General features: G+C 32.1%; 1 protein-coding gene across 3 annotated transcripts in view; it reads right to left on the bottom strand.

Annotated features, from left to right (window-relative positions):
• Nucleotides 1–9,637: 9,637 nt before the first annotated feature.
• The window catches only part of LOC126880500 (uncharacterized), a 61,798-nt gene continuing 54,540 nt past the window's right edge, over nt 9,638–16,895 (bottom strand). For all 3 annotated transcript variants that reach the window (XM_050644388.1, XM_050644382.1, XM_050644391.1), the window contains 2 exons: nt 11,826–12,146; nt 9,638–10,617 (listed from right to left, as the gene is read on the bottom strand). In XM_050644388.1, coding sequence (XP_050500345.1) covers nt 9,950–10,617; nt 11,826–12,146 — 989 coding nt within the window. In that variant the 3' untranslated portion in view covers nt 9,638–9,949. The remainder of the gene's footprint in view (nt 10,618–11,825; nt 12,147–16,895) is intronic.

The raw sequence follows: 16,895 nt of genomic DNA, 5'->3' as shown, positions 1-16,895 counted from the left end.
TAGTTGGAAGGTTTTGTGCTGTACTTCCTGTCCGGAGCTTAATCTTAATTTCTCTTGGTCTTCCTTCATAGTAGCAACCATTTCCTTCTAAACCTTCAACTAGCAACCATTTCTTTTCAGAATTGTCGTTGGAACTTTCGTTTCTATTAATATTTTTATGTATACTCACCACCAGTGACGGCTCTATGTATGAATTGGGAACATTAGTCCCATTGTTTCCTCTAAAATAATTTTTCAAATTTATCTAAAAATTATTATAAACAAAAAAATTGGCTTTCCGCAATTCAACTGTACTAATATATTATGTTAAACAACCAGTTGTACAAACAATAATCTCTCACAACCCTGATCGTCCGCCAAGCCGTCGAAATATATTGGTTAGTTTCTGCAGCATTGACAACCCTAACAACATAAAACATTCCAGGAATGTACTATCAAAGTTCTATTAATGTTTGAATGTCCTGGACATTCAAGGAACATTCGGTGAACATCTGATTAAGTTATTCGTGGAATGTTACCACAAGACATTCTATGAACATACTACCAATGTCCTATATTTTAAGAGAGGCCATTTACTATTCACTTTGCATTCATGGTCAAATTTGCCGCGCGTGTATATTATGTATTTAGGCAATCCAAACCACGTGACTTCTGATTCTGGTTGGCATAAGTTACAGGTTACAGAGGTTATGTTTGTAATATCATTTCATTTCATTGTTTATCCTCGTATTTTGTCTATTTTGGATTCATTTGGATTTTATTTGCTGTATTTTGTGAACTTTATAAACTTTACCACACTGCAAAGTGATTATTTAAGGAAATTATTGCAAACTCCAGATGTTTGGAGAAAGGTAGGGGAAACAAATTTTATTTACTGTTTATTTTTCTCTGATATTTATCAATATTGGTGAATTTTGCAAGCAATAACATTATTTCTTTTATTATTTTAGATATTTATTGAACCTGAAAGTAATTGGGGATTTAGATCCATATACAATTCAGTCAGAATTGGATTTTACCATAAAGTACATTCCACCAAATTACTATTATAGATATTTATACATATCTGGTGGAGTCTTGCAGTTACTACTCTAAGCAGCAAATGAAAGCATACAAAAGCCTTCAGGCACATAAATATTTTACAGCTGGATTTGTTTTTAAAGTTGGAGCAAAGTTGCAAGTCACAAGCAACAACTTAGTAAGTACCTACAAGAATATTGAGGAAATCCAGCTCCTTGATACTACTGGGCAAACTAGAAGATTGCAGAGGACAAAGCCTTTTGAACTAGTTTGAGTGATAAGTGATAGTGAAAAGCAGAGCATAATGCTTGTGTGCCTGTGTGTTAGACTAGTGCGGTTAGAAAAGCAGAGCATAGTGTTTGTGTGCCCGTTAGATTAGATAAGAGATGCTATGGGGTAAGCTCTTCATTTTAAGGAATAGTATAGTAATTTAGGTTAAATTAAAATTGCTCATTGGTCAGAGTTATGACCAGATTGTAATTGTAATGTACAATTCAATACAATGAATCGTCATCGAAGTGATGATTATGGAAAAAAATATATGACAAGATTTTGTGCAATAAAAATGTTTATATTTATCAAGGATGTATTATTTGGTACGGCCACATATACTTCTGGTATATCGTCGGTGATGTGACAATACCTCCTATCTGCTTTTTCATGAATTTTGTAGGAGATGAAAGTTTGGACCACTTCCTGTTTTCATATATTTTTTGACAATAAAAATATTTTGTGCAATAAAAATGTTTATATTTATCAAGGATTATTATTTGGTACGGCCACATATACTTCTGGTATATCGTCGGTGATGTGACAATACCTCCTATCTGCTTTTTCATGAATTTTGTAGGAGATGAAAGTTTGGACCACTTCCTGTTTTCATATATTTTTTGACTTGTTTTGTAGTAAATTCAACTATCTATTTACTACAAAACAAGTCAAAACTTACGTATGAAAACAGGAGATAACCTTAAAAAATGTTTTTCGTCTCCTGCAAAACTCATGAAAAAACATATAGGAGGTATTGTCACATCACTGACGATATATTTCAGAAAATGTCTAAAAAATATACTTTGAATGTCCTAAGAACATTCGTAACATTCATGGAATGTTTCAACAAGACATTCAGTCTAAAAAATGTACTGTGAATTTTCAAAGAACATTCGTAGACATTCATGGAATGTTCCAACAAGACATTCAAGGAATGTTTAAAATGCTGACACATCGCTTTCCTGGGACTTTCCAGGGACGTTCATGTGCTTTTAGGGACATTCCAGGAATGTTTTCAATGTCCTGTGTGTACCTTCTAGGAACATTCCTGGAATGTTTTGTGTTATTAGGGAACGTTAACCACACATCTGCTTCTGCTCTATTATTAGAAATTTCAAGCGCTCCTAAATATAACACGAGCGGAATCTTTAGAGGCTATCACAGGCTACAAGGTTAACACAATTACACAATTTAGAGAACAAAAGCCCGAAATATTAATTGGGGCTGAATAAGCCTGAATAAGGTCACTGATCACAAGTCTTTGGGCAGACATGTACTTATACATAATAAATATTACAGCCTAGAGCAATATACAACAGTGTTCTAGGCCGAAGTTATTGGTCTGGTATCCTGCAGTGGATGTACAGGAGAAAGTGGTGCAGGAAGAAAACAAGTTTCTTGGTTAAAAAACATTCGTGAATGGACTCAGATATCAAATGCATGACAATTATTCCATATTACAGAAAATCAACAAGCCTTCGCAATGGTAATCGACAACGTCCGATAATTCTCATATGGCACGTGAAGAAAAAGAATCCTGCACTGATGAAATCGTGGACGGAGACCCCAAAGCAAAGAGAATCAACATTTATACAAATGGCAAATGGCCAAGCGGTTACTCTGACAGTGAAGAACCCAGTCACCAAATAAAAACTTCTTAGGAACTGCAAAAACCTCCTCAACAACCTGGCCAAAGATAATAAACGTCTTTAATATGGGTGCCGGGTCTGCAGGGGTAGACGTGAATGAACGAGCAGATGAAAGGCCCAGAACCATTCTGTGACATGATTAATTATGCTACAAAAAACGAGATTTAGAAGTGGCTGATAGTAGATCATAAAAGAATTGGAGAGCCACTCAAGGGCAAATTTTAACTAATCAATAATAATAAACAATAGATCTTCTTCTTCTTCTTATTTTTGCATAGACATGACTCTGTCTGTTTTTTCAATGTGCCTCTAGTAAGTTGTCGTTCCATCGTTTTCGTGGTCTTCTCACTGATCGTCTTACTATTGGGGAACCGTCTCTCGCTGTCCTTACTACTGTATTTCTTGTTATTCGGTTTATGTGATCATTCCATTCTATTCTTCTATTTCTTACCCAATTGTTAATGATGTCCACCTTGCATATCCGTCGTATATCTGTACTTCTAGCTCTGTCCTATATAGGGCAGTCAATGAGGGTATTTGGCTCCGAATTCCATCCTACTACATAGATTTACTTGATATTTTCACAATAAGTAGAGAATATCTTAAAAACAAAGTCTACCCTATGCCGATGTGCGCTTTTATCTTGGGGGTTGTTCGCACCACTTGTTTTGGTTAAAATAGCCACGGAAGAGGCTAGTAAACCTAATTTTAAGCAAAAACTGTTCTATAATTATTATTTTTTGAAAACTCGATACTTTTTGAGTTATTAGTGGTTGAAAATTGGCCATTTTCATTGAAAAATGACACCTTTTCGGACGGATCTTTGCGAATACCTTAAAAACTATGCATCTAACAAAAAAAGTATGTAAAATATTTCTGTAGGTTATAAAAAAACAAAGAGATTCGTCCTTCATGAATCTTCTAGTTAAAATACAAAGAGGGATATGGTAAGTAAAAGAGTTTATTTTTTTGCTGCATGCTCAAATCGGTGTATCCAACTTGAAATAACAAAGAAACTGTCGATTTTAGGTGTATAATCTTAGACCATAAAAACTGATAGACACGCCGTAATGCTATTCTCTCGTCTCGAAGAGTGAAGCCAACATAAAACGATTCACACAGCTGTGCGTGACGTCAGTTTACGGCAGAAAACGTTAGAGATTAGAAGTGTTTATAGGCGTTGTAAACTTTTTAAAGTGTTCCAATTTAAAATTTTTCCAATACACTAATTTTTTAATTATGGTGTTATCTTGCAGAGCATTTAATTTTACGCAGCGACAAAAAAAGGGGAAAACACCTAAAATCCAGTTTACAGCAGCATAATAAACAAGCGATTTGTCAAAAAATTGAAGAATTTATAAAGTATATTAATTCACTCAAATATTCCAACAATGGTGAACCACTGCATCTAAGCCAAAAATAAACGGGTTTTATTGGTATGATGCGAATGCGAATTTGGAAAAATTATGTGAAGGATCATATGGATGGAGGTCTGAAGTATCTTTCGGCCTATAAACTTTCTCAGTATCCCTTAGAAGTTTTCTTTAGTTCTATTATAGGAGTCATGGAGGTTACAACAACAACCCAACGGCAAAAAATTTGAAGATGCATATAAAAGACTCTTAATGCACACAAGTGTTACAGGATCTACCCAGGCTAATTGTATAGAACAGGCACCTTCCACAATTTTAGCAATGAGCACAACAAATACTGTGAAAATGAAAACTGTTGATCATCAACTCATTGACAACTCTAGATCTGATGAAAATAATAGGGAAATAATAACTAGTAACCATGATAATAATTTAAGTTTTTCAAAAAGAGTCATCTTATGTTTGTGATGTTGTTGACTATATCGCTGGGTTTGTAGTTAAGAAAGTTAAGAAAACATTACATTGTGACATATGTTTGTGTGCAATTGAATGTGATAATTTACAATGTCCATTCATAAGACACAAACATTATAGCATATCAAAAAATTTTTTAATTCAACCTTCCAAAGACGTCATTCATATTTGCAAAATTGCTGAAAGCGAAATTAGAATTATGTAGGTACAATTCAAAAAAATTGAACGATTCTAAATTATTGACAAAATTGATCTTAAAGTGCATGGTTCTGTGTTTAGCGAATACAAAGAATATGTTGATCATGATTTTGAAACAAACCATTTGTTTAATCAAATAAAGATAATTTGTTCGCATTATTGATACATCAGATTGTACCACGAAGGTGAAAAACTAAATAATGTAATAAGAGTTAGAAGTAAGTTAACAAAAGCTATTTTGTTTTGTGGTCATTAATTAATAGATTTCCTACATAGTTTTTCACCTAACGTGAAACTAACACCCAAAAGAAAATTACTCTCCTTTAAATTTATTTTTGATTATCAAACAAGAAGAGATATACCAACGATATAATTTCAAATAAAACATTTATTTTTACAAAATTACTTTAAATCAAAAATATTTATTAATTACTTTGCTAAATGATTTTTCTTCCATATTTTTTACAAAATATTAAGTTATACTACAAAACTACTTATATTACAAAAGTTATACTATAATTTTAATCTAAAATTGGGTAATTTTATTAGTGCTTTGCTAAGAATCCAAACAAGTTCTTGCCGTATTGTGACGTCACTTTCGCGGAAGGTCTTTGCTTCAACGGTTCTGTACAAGGCGTGTCTATCAGTTTTTATGGTCTAAGTGTATAATGATACTAATAACTTTTGTAGTGCTTAAAAATACCTTTAAATTGAGCAATACTGATTGTCGATTACATTCAAACTAAGCGAGATATTCTGCAAAAAAAGTTGATGACTAATGTATTTTAAGAAGAAATGAGAAGTATATTTAACCCCTCATCCACCAGAATTTAAATACATCGTTTTCCTTCTACAATACTTTTTACTGTAGTGTTATTTCTATGATCAAAAAGTTGGGCTGAATTAAAATGGATGGTTTTTGAAAAAAATAAGATCAAATTATAGAGGGCATTTTTAAATTTTCTTAAAAATCTTCCTTTTCCTCCATGTAACTCGAAAAAGATAAGAGATACGAAAAAAGATACCACACAAAAATGTAGGGCATTTTCGGATAAAAATTTCCTTTTTATTTTTCATTACTGTATCTCTTATCATTTTCAAGTTACATGGAGAAAAAGGAAGATTTTTAAGAAAATTTAAAAATGCGCTCTATAATTTGATACTTTTTTTCAAAAACCATTCATTTTAAGCCCATTAAACTTTTCAACTTTTTGAACATAGAACTAACACTATAATAAAATGTATTGCGAAAGGAAAATGATGCATTTACATTTTGGTGGATGGGGGTTAAAATTACTTCTCATTTTTTCTTAAAATACATTAGTTATCAATTTTGTTTGCAGCACATCTCGTTTAGTTTTAATGTAATGGACCTTTAACATAGCTCCTTTTAAAGGTATTTTCAATCACTAGAAAAGGAATTAGTAGCAATATACACCTAAAATCGACTATTTCTCTGTTATTTCAAGTTGAATACACCAATTTGAGAATATACCAAAAAACAAACTATTTTCACCTACCATTTTATCTCTTTTTGTATTATAACTAAAAGATTTATGAAGGCAAGTGTCTATTGGTTTTTTTATAACCTACAAAAATGTATAATATAGTTTTTCAGTTAGATGCATAGTTTTTAAGGTATTCGCAAAAAACCGTTCGTGTGTGTGTTTATGTTTTATTGGCACTGGTTTAAGCAACCAACTGGCCAGTCAATGTGTTTTGAATTCTCTCTTTTACAAAATATATGCTTAGTAAGTATCTAAATTTAAAACTATTATACTACTAGGTACTTAGTTTTTTTTACCTTGTTTTTTTTATTTTTTTTAATATATATTTTTTACCAATTTTTTTTATTATATTTATTATTATATTATTTTTTTATTTAGTTTTTTTTCTTTTGTTTTTTATGTATTTTTTTTGTATATTTGTTTTTACTACGCTAAGACCTAAACCCGATTCAACCTCTCTGAGGTTTAGATCTTCTTTTAAAAGCAAAAAACTGTTCGAAAAGGTATCATGTTTCAATGAAAATGGCCAATTTTTAACCACGAAAAGTATTGAGGTTTCAAAAAAAATTATAGAACAGTTTTTGCCTAGAATTAGGTTCTCTAGCAAACTCTTAAATTGTCATTTAAGAAACCATATATACAAACTTGATAAGTTTAATGAACCATGGTGCAAAAAATGTGAAATGAAAGAAGATATTGCTATACATATCTTATACCATTGCAATTTGCTAAACGATATAGAGCAGGAATTCACTGGTCAACTGAGGATTGCACCAGAAGAGATCCTAAATCTACCAACTGTTAGTGTTCGTTGATGCCACTGGACTTATTTAAGACTAATGAAAAAAAGGTATGGTACAAAGGTCTTCCAAACAAGTGCCCGAGTTTAATGAGTGTCGCCTGAAATACGAAGAAGATAGAAAATGTAACATGGACTTTGGCTTATAAGAGGAGGAAATTTGAAATAAAGAAGTAATATTTAGATTATAAAATATATTTTATTACAGAAATCATAGAAATAGATTATAATATTAGTCCAGGAACTAAAGCTTTTCACCTCGCAATTTTTAAAGAATGGATCAATTTGCTTGAAAATTTGAGAATAAGTAGTGGATAGTCCATGGATCAAAATCTATATGATGCCGACAGGCGCTTTTACCATGGGGGTGGTTGCCACCCCATCTCGGTTGTGGAAATTTTTTATTATATTTCTACCGTAAAAGTTAATAAAAACATTCATTCTAGGCAAAAAATGTTCTATACATTCTTTTAGATAAAATTAATAGTTTTTGATTTATTCGCTATCGAAAGTGTTAGTTTTATATCTAAAAAATCAATGTTTTTCGATGGTATAATCATTTACAATTCACTCAATTTTTGCTGTAGAACAAATTTTGTTAAACCAAGTTCTTGGGAATTAAATGACCTACAATTTCATATTTAAACATTTTTTAGATGATGAAGAAAATGGCCTTTTTTACCAAATTGCAAACATTCGTTATTCGCTTTAAACTTCAATTTTTTTTAAAAACTAATCACTCTAAGCCAGTCAAACTTCTAGAATCCATAAATAATACATAAATAAAGAAGAATAAATAAGGCCAATGCCTAAAAACACCGCTAACTTACATTATTATGCTTCCAATTGGATTTCTCCTTTTTTTTTCAAAAAAATATATTGATTTTTTAATTGTAACTTTGTATTTTTTATCTTAGAAAGTTCGTTAAAAAAGAATTTTGAAGGTTTTTACAAGATCTATATAGCTATTGATTTAAATCTTTTTAAAATTATCAGTCACAAAAAGAGGTGGCATTGAAAGGGTTGGCAAAGGTGGATTTTGCATGATATAACAAGATTTAATTGTCAATAGCTCACTCAATTTTTGCCGTAAAAAATTTTTGCAAACCAAGTTCTTGGGAATTAAATAGGCTACAATTTCATATTTAAATATTTTTTCGTATATCTGATGCTAATCTTTCTATTCTGAAGAAAAGGGCATTTTTTACCAAACTACAAAAACTCATTATTCGCTTTTAACTCCATTTTTTTAAACTGATCATTCTAAGCCGAGCAAACTTTTAGAACCTATTAACAATATATAAATAAAGAAAATCAAATCAGGTCAATGACAATTTTTAATTAGGGTAGTGATTAGGGGGTTGTTTACGATCACTTTTCTGCTGAAAAAAATAGGGTCTGACATTATTTTCATTATAAGTCACTTAATTTTTTTAGCTAGTTTTTTTATTTCTGGAGATACATATTTTTAAATATTTTAAATTAGTTTCAATAAGTTATCCTCGAAAAATGCATAGTTTTCCCGTCCTTTGACTTTGAAACTACAATACATAGCATTTGACAAAGAAGAGCCAACAGTTATTAGGAGAAAACTGATTAAAATCATAGATTTTTTCGATATAAAACTAACACTTTCGATAGCGAATAAATCGAAAACTATTAATTTTATCAAAAAAATGTATATAACGTTTTTTGCTTATAATGAATGTTTTTACCAACTCTTGCGGTCAAAATGTAATAAAAATTTCCACCCCCGAGATGGGGTGGCAACCACCCCATGGTAAAAGCGCCTTTTGACATGATATAGATTTTGATCCTTGGACTATCCACTACTTATCTCAAATATTCAAGCAAATCGATCCATTCTGTAAAAATTGCGAGGTTTTGTCCTATTTTAAGCTTCATTACTTGGACTATATAACTGTTTTATCGACTGTGAGAAGGCTTTCGATAGATTAGAACACAGTTCTTTTTAACATTCTGCAAGGGAAGGAACTAGATAACAACGAAATTATTTATTTACACCAACTAATAACACGACGAAACAAACAAAATGCTGATGCAACGAGGAGTCTTCCAGGGATGTGTGCTACCATTTTTGTTGTTTAATTATTCAGGAAATATTTTCGATAAGGCGTTTAGGTCTAATTATTTAAGGTAAGTTTCTTTGCAGAAATTGATGCGTTTCATTTGCGAACTGACTCATTTGCAGCAAAATGCAAAAATTGCACACGGAAGCTGCACTTTTTACCTTTAAGACGCATTTTAATGTTTGCAGATTGGATACTCTGACCAAAAGTGAACCAATTTTTGCCGTCGAGATTTAAAACCGTTAAAAAAACTCAATCAGTATTTATTTATTTTTATTTCATAAAATCTACATAAAATATTTGCTGCTCATTCGAGCTGAGTTCTTTAAGTTGTGACTAATAACCACCTTTACAAGTGTATTTTTCATGTTTTTAGATAATTTTTTAAAAAAATAACGTTTAAATAAAGAAACTGATTTAAAATTTCTTACAAAGTACTTGCATTACCTGCAATTTGTATAACATCGCCTGTTTGATTCAAAGCTTTGCTTATAAGCAAAGCTTTGTAGGCTAAGAGATAATTTTATTATGAATGGAGCTGAAATACAGCTATACCAATTAGATACTGTCAAGCGATCCCTAAAGCTTTTACAGCGATTTTTCCGAACAATCCATCCACTCCATTGGCTAATTTTTCACTTTCAGTAAGTTTTCTCTCAGCAGGCAACGCCAGAATGGTGACACAGAAGTTCTGAGGAGTTACTGGTTGTGGTGTAGTAGTAACAGGTAATGGTGTTGAACTCGTGTTATTAGGAACTGTTGTATTGGTAGTTGGAGCGAGAACAATGGTGTTGTTAACAAAGGTGATATTTGCTAAAACTTTGGCAGTGGAAATACAAGGTAATGAAACAGTAGCTGACTTCACAGCTCCTACACAATCCGGAGATGTACTGTTCAAACAAGGTACCGAACTTTTCACACAATTGGTTTGTCTTTCCAGACTACAAGGAACTGTTGAGGTAGCACTGGCAACACACATGACGGCACCGTTGTTGGTACATAAAGATGTAGTGTTAGAAGGACAGAATGAACCAGTATCCCCGACACAACCGACTATAGCATTTTCTTGGATGGTGGCTTCTTTTGGAACGGAATTGCTGTTGTGATAGTAGTGATGGACTTCGTAGTGGTCGTATCTTGGTGTATTATCATATAAAACGGAGCTGTGATAGTGGTAGCTTGGAGAGGTTAGTCTTCCTAATGAATATCCCAAAAAGAAACCAAGATGGCTGCTTCCTGCAAGACAATAATAATTTAAATAAATATTAATATAAATTTTATAACTGGATCGTCGATTAATGAAATAAATAATAGAAAAATGACTGTTAAAGAACAAATTCTGCAAAATATTGCATGACAATAAAATGACATGACAACAACCAGATACCAAAAAAAAAACAATGGATGACGGGGGAAAATTTTGATTTAAAAGAAGAAAGACGTCAACGTAAAACTAAAGATAATCAGTTGAACAAAAGATCTTTAACAAGCATTAAAGACAAATGATGGTTAACACATTCACGGATATGCAGACACTGCATATGCAGACACTTACTCCATAAGAAGACGTGTCTACATGTGAAGTGTGTCCGCGAATGTTTAAAAAGAACGATGTGCGGAAATAGAATACCAGAAAAGACGTAATAGTACATAAAAACAATGAAACAATAAACTTTCAACAATTGAAAAAGAAAACAGGGAATACTGAAAGATACAGATGAAAATCTAGTATTAAATACTAATGAAAAATTAAAGAGATGGACACAATACATCAATAAGTTGTTCAAAGACAATAAAACAAAAACAGTTGAAAGTAGCAGTAGAAGATGGTGTTTTTTTAATGATATTAAAAGAGTAAATTAAAATGGCATTAAAACACAGTATAAATGGCAAAGAAGTAGGTCTATTTAGACCAAATTTCATTAGAAGATTAAATCATGCATAAATCATGAAGCCTTAAAGATTATAGTAGACATGTTGAACACAATATACAAAACAGGATATATAATATACCGAAACCATTGTACTATCCAACTTTTTGAGCTATCTATAAAAATACAAACGCTGAAGACTCTACTGAATACAGAACAATATCATTAATACAATGTTTTCAAATTATTCTTAAAAATAATACATGGTCGTATAAATACAAAAGTGGAGAAAGGAATAGATGATAGTTAGTTTGGGTTCCAAACAGACTAGGAATTAGAAATTCGTTATTGGATTTTAATGAGATATCTCAAATATGCATGATATGAATGTGGGTGTGCATGTTTGTTATTAACCAAGAATATAGATATGATATTAATAAAAAATATGTAATTAAAGTCTAAAGAAATATAGAAAGGGAAATGCAAAAGTATAACAAATATACAAAATATGATTAAATAAGGATAAATGTCTGAGAAGGATCAAAGAATAATCATAACTTGCCAATTTCTTACCTGTATCTGCTGTAGTATAATGATAAGTTGGTACATAAGCTGGATAAGAATAATGATGATTATTATTGTTGATAATCGTTACATGACCTCCACTGGGATTTGCACTGTAAGCAGGTGGTGCATGATATCCACCTGAGCTATAACCTGGATGGCCTGCTGGACTATAGGCAGGTGGCGGGAAATTAAAACCGCCTCCAGCTTGTGGTGAGTTGTGTACTGGTGCGGATCCATATCCAGCTGGATTATACGCTGGTGGATGTCCGTACCCAGCAGGGTTGTAGTTGGGGTTATATGCTGGTGGTTTTTCTCCATAGTGAGCTCCTAAAAAGTAAAAGAAAATAAGTAGGTACAAAAATAGATCATAGGCACTCTCAAAATCAATGAAAAAATGGTGGGTGTGTGTGTCTATATTGAATTTACTAGTTTTTTCTAGAATCTCTCTCAAGACGACGAGATCTGGTCTATTTTGGTTAAATTGTACACAGCATACAAATACCTTGACATCACAACATTTATAAAGTTTAGACGTTGGTCTTAGATAAGACATCTTGGACTAGCGTTACCAGGTGTCCCGATTTGCGCGGGACGTCCCGATTTTCAGGGGTCTTGGGACCCGTACCGATTTGTACCTGATCGGGACACTAAATGTACCGATTTTCACCCACGAAAACCAATTTCAGGAGGACTTGCAGTGCATTTTATAACTATGTTATAAAAAATATGCACTCCTAAAAGTGGCAAAATCGAATGAAAAATATAATTTTAATAAAAAATAAATATGTACATAATTTACTTAATCTACGATTTTTTTTGTAATTTCGTCTGATTATTATTATGTAGGATTATAGTATAGTATAGTTGATCCAAAAGATGGCATAACCCAGACATCCAAAGTGAAAGTTATCCTTTAACACCAAATTGTTCTATATGGTCCACACAATGTCCAGAAAAAAGTCACACCATTTTGAGCGTCGGGTTTGGGGAGGAGAGGGGGGAGAAATCGGTAAATTCGTAGTTTTTTAAGTTTTTCGCCACTATTTCTAAAACTATGCGGTTTAAATTTGAAATAAAAAGGCCCTATGCATAATCTTTCTAAAATGAATGGTTCCAAAGTTACGGAGGTAGCATAGTATAACTGGTCCAAAAAAGGCCTAACCCAAACATCCAAAGTAAAAGTTTTCCTCCAACACCAAAATGTTCTATATGGTCCACATATTGTTCAATAAAAAGTTACACCATTTTGAGCGTCCGGTTTGGGAGGGAGTTTTTTTACGTTTTTCGTCAATATTTCTAAAACTATGCTTTAGCGTAAACAATGTTATATACAAAAGTATTCTACATGAAATTTAAAACAAAAAATGTTCTATACATAATTGTTATAAAATCAACGGTTCCAGAGTTACGGAGGGTGAAAAGTCGAGGTTTTCGAAACTTTTTATATATTTTGGGCAATATTTATGATGTAACTATACCAAAAACCCAGACATCCAAAGTGAAAGTTATCCTCCAACACCAAATTGTTCTATATGGTCCACATAATGTTCAGAAAAAGGTCACACCATTTTGAGCCTCGGGTTTGGGGGGGGGAGAGGGGCTAGAAATCGGTAAATATAAAAAGTATCGAAAACCTCCACTTTTCACCCTCCGTAACTCTGGAACCGTTGATTTTATAACAATTATGTATAGAACCTTTTTTGTTTTAAATTTTATGTAGAACATTTTTCTATGGAACATTCCTTACGGTAAAGTATAGTTTTAGAAATATTGACGAAAAACGTAAAAAAACTACTAATTTACCGACTTCTCCCCCATCTCCCCCCCAAACTGGACGCTCAAAATGGTGTAACTTTTTACTGAACAATATGTGGACCATATAGAACAATTTGGTGTTGAAGGAAAACTTTTACTTTGGATGTCTGGGTTAGGCCATTTTTTGGACCAATTATACTATACTACCTCCGTAACTTTGGAACCTTTCATTTTAGAAGGGTTATGCACAGGGCCTCTTTTATTTCAAATTTAATGTAGAACAGTTTTGTGTAGAGGGTTGTTCATGCTAAACCGCTTAGTTTTAGAAATATTGTCGAAAAACGTAAAAAACTACGAATTTGCAGGTTTCTCCCCCCTCCCCCCCCCCCCGCCAAACCCGACGCTCAAAATGGTGTGACTTTTTTCTGAACATTATGTGGACCATATAGAACAATTTGGTGTTGGAGGATAACTTTCACTTTGGATGTCTGGGTTTGGGTCTAACTATACCATACTATTAAATACAGATTATAGAAACACCTTGTAGTCCAGTAAATGAACTGGAAATACGGCGATACCGTGTAATTTTCAGGATCAACTCCGAATTGCATAAAAATTTGGACGGCTTGTGCCGTTGGTTGCTTTTACTGGGTAGGTGATAGTACTTGGGGGTGAAAACCGCGCGTTTAAAATAAGTCCGGAGATGGATAAATTGACTAATTCTAAGCAATTTTAGTTCTATAGAATTTTAACTTAATAAGTTAAAACTTTTCGAGTTATTTACGATTGAAAATGTTTATTTTTGAACAAAAAAAATCCCGTTTTCAGGCGATTTTCACAAATAACTCAAAAAATAAGTATTTGATCGAAAAAAATATTCTTAGCAAAAATGTAGCTTATTATAAAAAATGAAAAAAATTGTGCACTCGTAAGTCTAAGTTGTGAAGTCTATAGACCCAGCAAATGCAAAGTTGTAGCTCATGAAAAATACGTTCTTATTCGTCAAATTCCAAATCAAATATTTCAACGTGAAATAACCAAGAAATGAAGCACTTTTCTGGAAACACCAATTGAAACTTTTTTATTAAAGCTCTATTTTTATCCTTACAAGCTTTTCAAAACTTACAAGCCAAGATCCACAAAGGGTTGCCTAGCTAATGAAGATGATGATCACCTCCACTAACAAATTATTTATTTTCAGAAGCAAAGTTTTCTTTCGCTTATCTTTTGTTATATTTGGAAAAGTTTCGTGACTATCATTATCTGTTAGTTGATTTAGGTACCCTTATTGTTGGTTTATTCAAATTACGGTAACTTTTTTTATTGTATTTCCTACCTATGTTGATTTTTTACTAGGGACGCTCTTTTGAACCTAAAATACAGTGATTTTTCATTTCCTTCTGTATCCTTATGCCACTAACTGCAATCTGGATCATTCTTCTTTAGAAGCAATTCTAGATCTCAGGGCAAAAAGTGCGCTTTTTGATTTTTTACAAGCCCTAAAACCAAAAAGACCAGGGGCCAAAAAGACCTCGTCTGCCATATATGCCGTTTTAGACTTCATTCGTGACCACGAATAAGGGAGCCTAAACAGGAATATTTCGGACCTCTCATGAGATGATTAAAATACAGACTTTATAAAATAAAATAAATAAAATAAAAAATAATTTTATTTCAAGAAAAAATCAGTTTACATGCAAAAAACTTAGATGCTAAGTACACGATGAACATATTGTTTGTGTGTGTACTTATTCTATTTATTATAATCAATAAAATTAATCTAATGGAGGTAACTGATTATTAAGAAAACAAGAGAAAATTCACTTAACCTAATAAAGATTTACAAAAGACTATGTCTATGTTCTATAAAGTTTTACATTATTACTAGAATATGTTATTTATTTTTATATTTTTTATCCAGCTAGAAAGTGATTTCTTTATCTTAATAAATTTTTTATTTTTAAATTCTTGAGGTAAAGAGTTAAATATTTTTGGAGCTGTGAAGAGTAATCTTTTTTGAACAGCCGTGTAATATATTGGTGTAGTAGTCGTTAACATATTATTAGTAGTAAATCTAGTTAGAAATTGATGGTTTGAGCTGGGTTTTGGTAACTTATTATTACAATAGAGTCTGACAATGGTTTTAATATAAAGTTGAAAAATCTGCATTACATTTGCTTCTATAAACAAATCTTCTGAAGAAAAACATTTCTTTTTAAATAAAATGATTTTTAAAATTGTTTTTTGTGTTATTATTAAGGGGGATAGAACGTTAGAATAACCTGCACCCCAGGTACATATTCCATATGTTAGGATAGATTCGACTAGGGCTTTATATATATTTATGATAGTATCCTTTGTTAAACATTTTCTTAAAATGTAAAATTTGTACATAATTTTTCTTAATTTACCACAAATATATTCAATGTGAGTTTCCCACTTCATGTGTTTGTCAAAAAATACTCCTAAGTATTTAATTTTATCAACAACTTTAATAGTTTGACAATCACATTTTTTGTGATCCTTACATGTGTATTTATGTACTTTAAGAGCTAAAATTTCTGGTGACGTGGCTTCATTCATTGTGAAGCACATAAAGTGGGACTTCTCGATATTCATTGAAAGCAGACTGACATCAAACCAACTTTTAATTTTTGCCATGATTTCCTCTGCTATGGTAAGAGTTTTTTCCCAAGTGCTCTCACAAACAACAATGGCTGTGTCATCTGCATAGCATATAATATTAGCCTCTTTGAGAACTGAAAATAAAAAGTCCATGTATAACACAAAAAGCACTGGACCCAAAACCGTCCCCTGTGGCACACCGTACGTTACTGGAGCTGATTCACTTAAAGTTTCATTTATTTTGACCTTCTGGGAGCGATTTTCCAAATAAGATTTGAACAAATTATAAGGAAGACCTCTTATTCCCTTTTTCTTAAGTCGCTCCAGCAATATACGGTGTGACACAGTGTCGAAGGCCTTGGCCAGATCAATAAAAATGACCATACACTTCTTTTTATTGTTGAAACTATTAATAATCTGATCTGAAAGTTTAATTAAGGCATCTTCTGTGCCATAGTTTTCTTTAAAGCCATATTGGTTTGATGATAATAAACTATGCTTCTCCAGGTAATTACATAATCTTAACTTAATGCATTTTTCTATGATTTTACTTATGTTGTTTGTGAGGGCAATTGGACGATAATTGCTAACTATATCTTTTGGACCACTTTTGTGAATAGGGACAATTATTGTTTCTTTCAGTGCGTCCGGAAAGATGCCTTGCTCAAAGATAAGATTTACTAAGTATAATAAAGG

This window comes from Diabrotica virgifera, chromosome 1 (assembly GCF_917563875.1).
Source record: "Diabrotica virgifera virgifera chromosome 1, PGI_DIABVI_V3a".
NCBI classification, from domain to species: Eukaryota; Metazoa; Arthropoda; class Insecta; order Coleoptera; family Chrysomelidae; genus Diabrotica; species Diabrotica virgifera.
Note: the sequence above shows the minus strand (reverse complement) of the source record. Positions and strands in the feature narration are given on the sequence as shown.